This window comes from Lepeophtheirus salmonis, chromosome 8 (assembly GCF_016086655.4).
Source record: "Lepeophtheirus salmonis chromosome 8, UVic_Lsal_1.4, whole genome shotgun sequence".
Classification (NCBI taxonomy): domain Eukaryota; kingdom Metazoa; phylum Arthropoda; class Copepoda; order Siphonostomatoida; family Caligidae; genus Lepeophtheirus; species Lepeophtheirus salmonis.
In genome coordinates, this window is record NC_052138.2 from 8,017,615 (window position 1) to 8,019,422 (window position 1,808).

The 1,808-nt window shown below is 34.7% G+C and overlaps 1 protein-coding gene across 1 annotated transcript; it reads left to right on the forward strand.

Annotated features, from left to right (window-relative positions):
• Positions 1–248: 248 nt before the first annotated feature.
• LOC121122809 (uncharacterized) lies at positions 249–876 on the forward strand. The gene is made up of 2 exons (XM_040717861.2): positions 249–336; positions 396–876. The coding sequence occupies exons 1-2, from the start codon at positions 331–333 to the stop codon at positions 789–791; spliced, it is 402 nt and encodes a 133-aa protein (XP_040573795.1). The 5' UTR covers positions 249–330; the 3' UTR covers positions 792–876.
• The last annotated feature ends 932 nt before the right edge of the window (positions 877–1,808 follow it).

Below are 1,808 nucleotides of genomic sequence, written 5' to 3' on the forward strand. Positions count from 1 at the left end.
GTTGTCATCATTGAATACTTTTCATTATGGATCCATTTAATTTATGCCTATGAATGAGTATAGCTGACAAAGGCAAAAACATGTAGTTTCGTTGATTATATCTAGAAAAGGCTGAAACAAATATTTAAGGACGGAAGGAAACAATAAAGTGCAGGGATGAACTTGAGTAGAGGAATGCGTAGTTGTGTCAACGCCTATTTTTTAATGAAACTGCACCACATGAACATGTATGTATTGAAGTATTCTTAAGATGATATCAACTACTATAAAAGGTTCAAAGGACTTGGGTAATTGTATCAGTTGTAATCCTCCAATATTCAACTCAACAACATGAAGGTCACAACACTCTAAATAAAAAGCTAATTTGACTTTTTAATTTTCTTTTTCCTTTACAGTCCTTCCTTGCTTTATCCGCCATCTTGGCTGTTGCATTCTCTGCACCTTCCCATCCCTACAGACCCGCTCCCTACCATCCAGCCCCTGCTCCATACCACCCTGCTCCTTCTCCCGCCCCAGCTGCTTATCAATACCAATATGCTGTCAGTGATGAATATGCTGGACTCAACTTTGGAGCTGATGAGGCCCGTGATGGATACTCCACCAACGGAAAGTACTCTGTTGCCCTTCCTGACGGTCGTATCCAAACCGTTTCCTACAACGTTGCTGATGCTTACTCTGGCTATGTTGCTGACGTTACTTACTCTGGAGAACCCCAATACGCTCCTTATAAATCTGCTCCTGCCTACAAACCAGCTCCTGTCTACAGACCTGCCCCTGTCTATCACGTCTAAGGTCTCATTGTGCCATCACAAATTAATGTGTTCTATCAATTAGGTCACTTATTTATTTATTTGAATAAAAGAAATACTTTATGAATTTTTTGCCAACTCATTATTCTAATTTAATCTATGACTATATTGTTGAAAAACATATTAAGCGAACAAAAGTGTTATCCTTTATCCCTATGAACTTCAGATTATATCTAATAACTCCACATTACATAGATCCAATAAAACTGTCCAATAAACAAGCATTACTACGCGACATGAAGCCCAATTATTTTTTAGACGACCTTGACACTTTGTAAACTCATAAATGAAAAGCTTTGTTTCCTTCTTGTGTAATATAGGAAGGGATTTAACCCCTGTTGGATTTGTCTAATTATATCCCTCCTGCTATGCTTAAATGAGAAATGAATAGTTTATAAATGCATTAGGTATACTTTACACCTCAAAGACTTAACTCAGCACGATTTTCGTTGAAAATAAGACTTTTTATATTCAATTAAAGGCTATAGCACTTGATGAAAATTGAAATGCAATGTCTGCATTCAAGGGTACAACAAAGGAATTATATAATAAATAATTATAGTATCCAAAAATTATTCATATTTTCACAAAAGTTATTCAAATAAACTAATATAAATGGGGGACTGAGCATATTGATATTTAATTTGACGAAGACAAAGATACCTTTGTAGGGGGAAGGTTGATCATGGTCCTTTTTTCATAAGCAATGAATGAAATCATGGATTGGAAACAGGGATTGTAGGTTGCATTTGTGGAAATATACGGATGGGCACCCAAACTTTAAATAAGATTTTATCTATGTTATTTTTAACCCCTTAGGCCATGAATTAAATTTTAACTACATTTTTTTAAATTATTCAAAAAAAGATTTTAGGGTGTTTATAATTAATATTTGTATTTATTCTATTTTCGACCGTCTGCAGTTATGTACATCTATTAAAGTAAAAATTGTGAGCTGCTATGCAAAGTACCATGGATAAAAACTTTGGTATTTGTCTT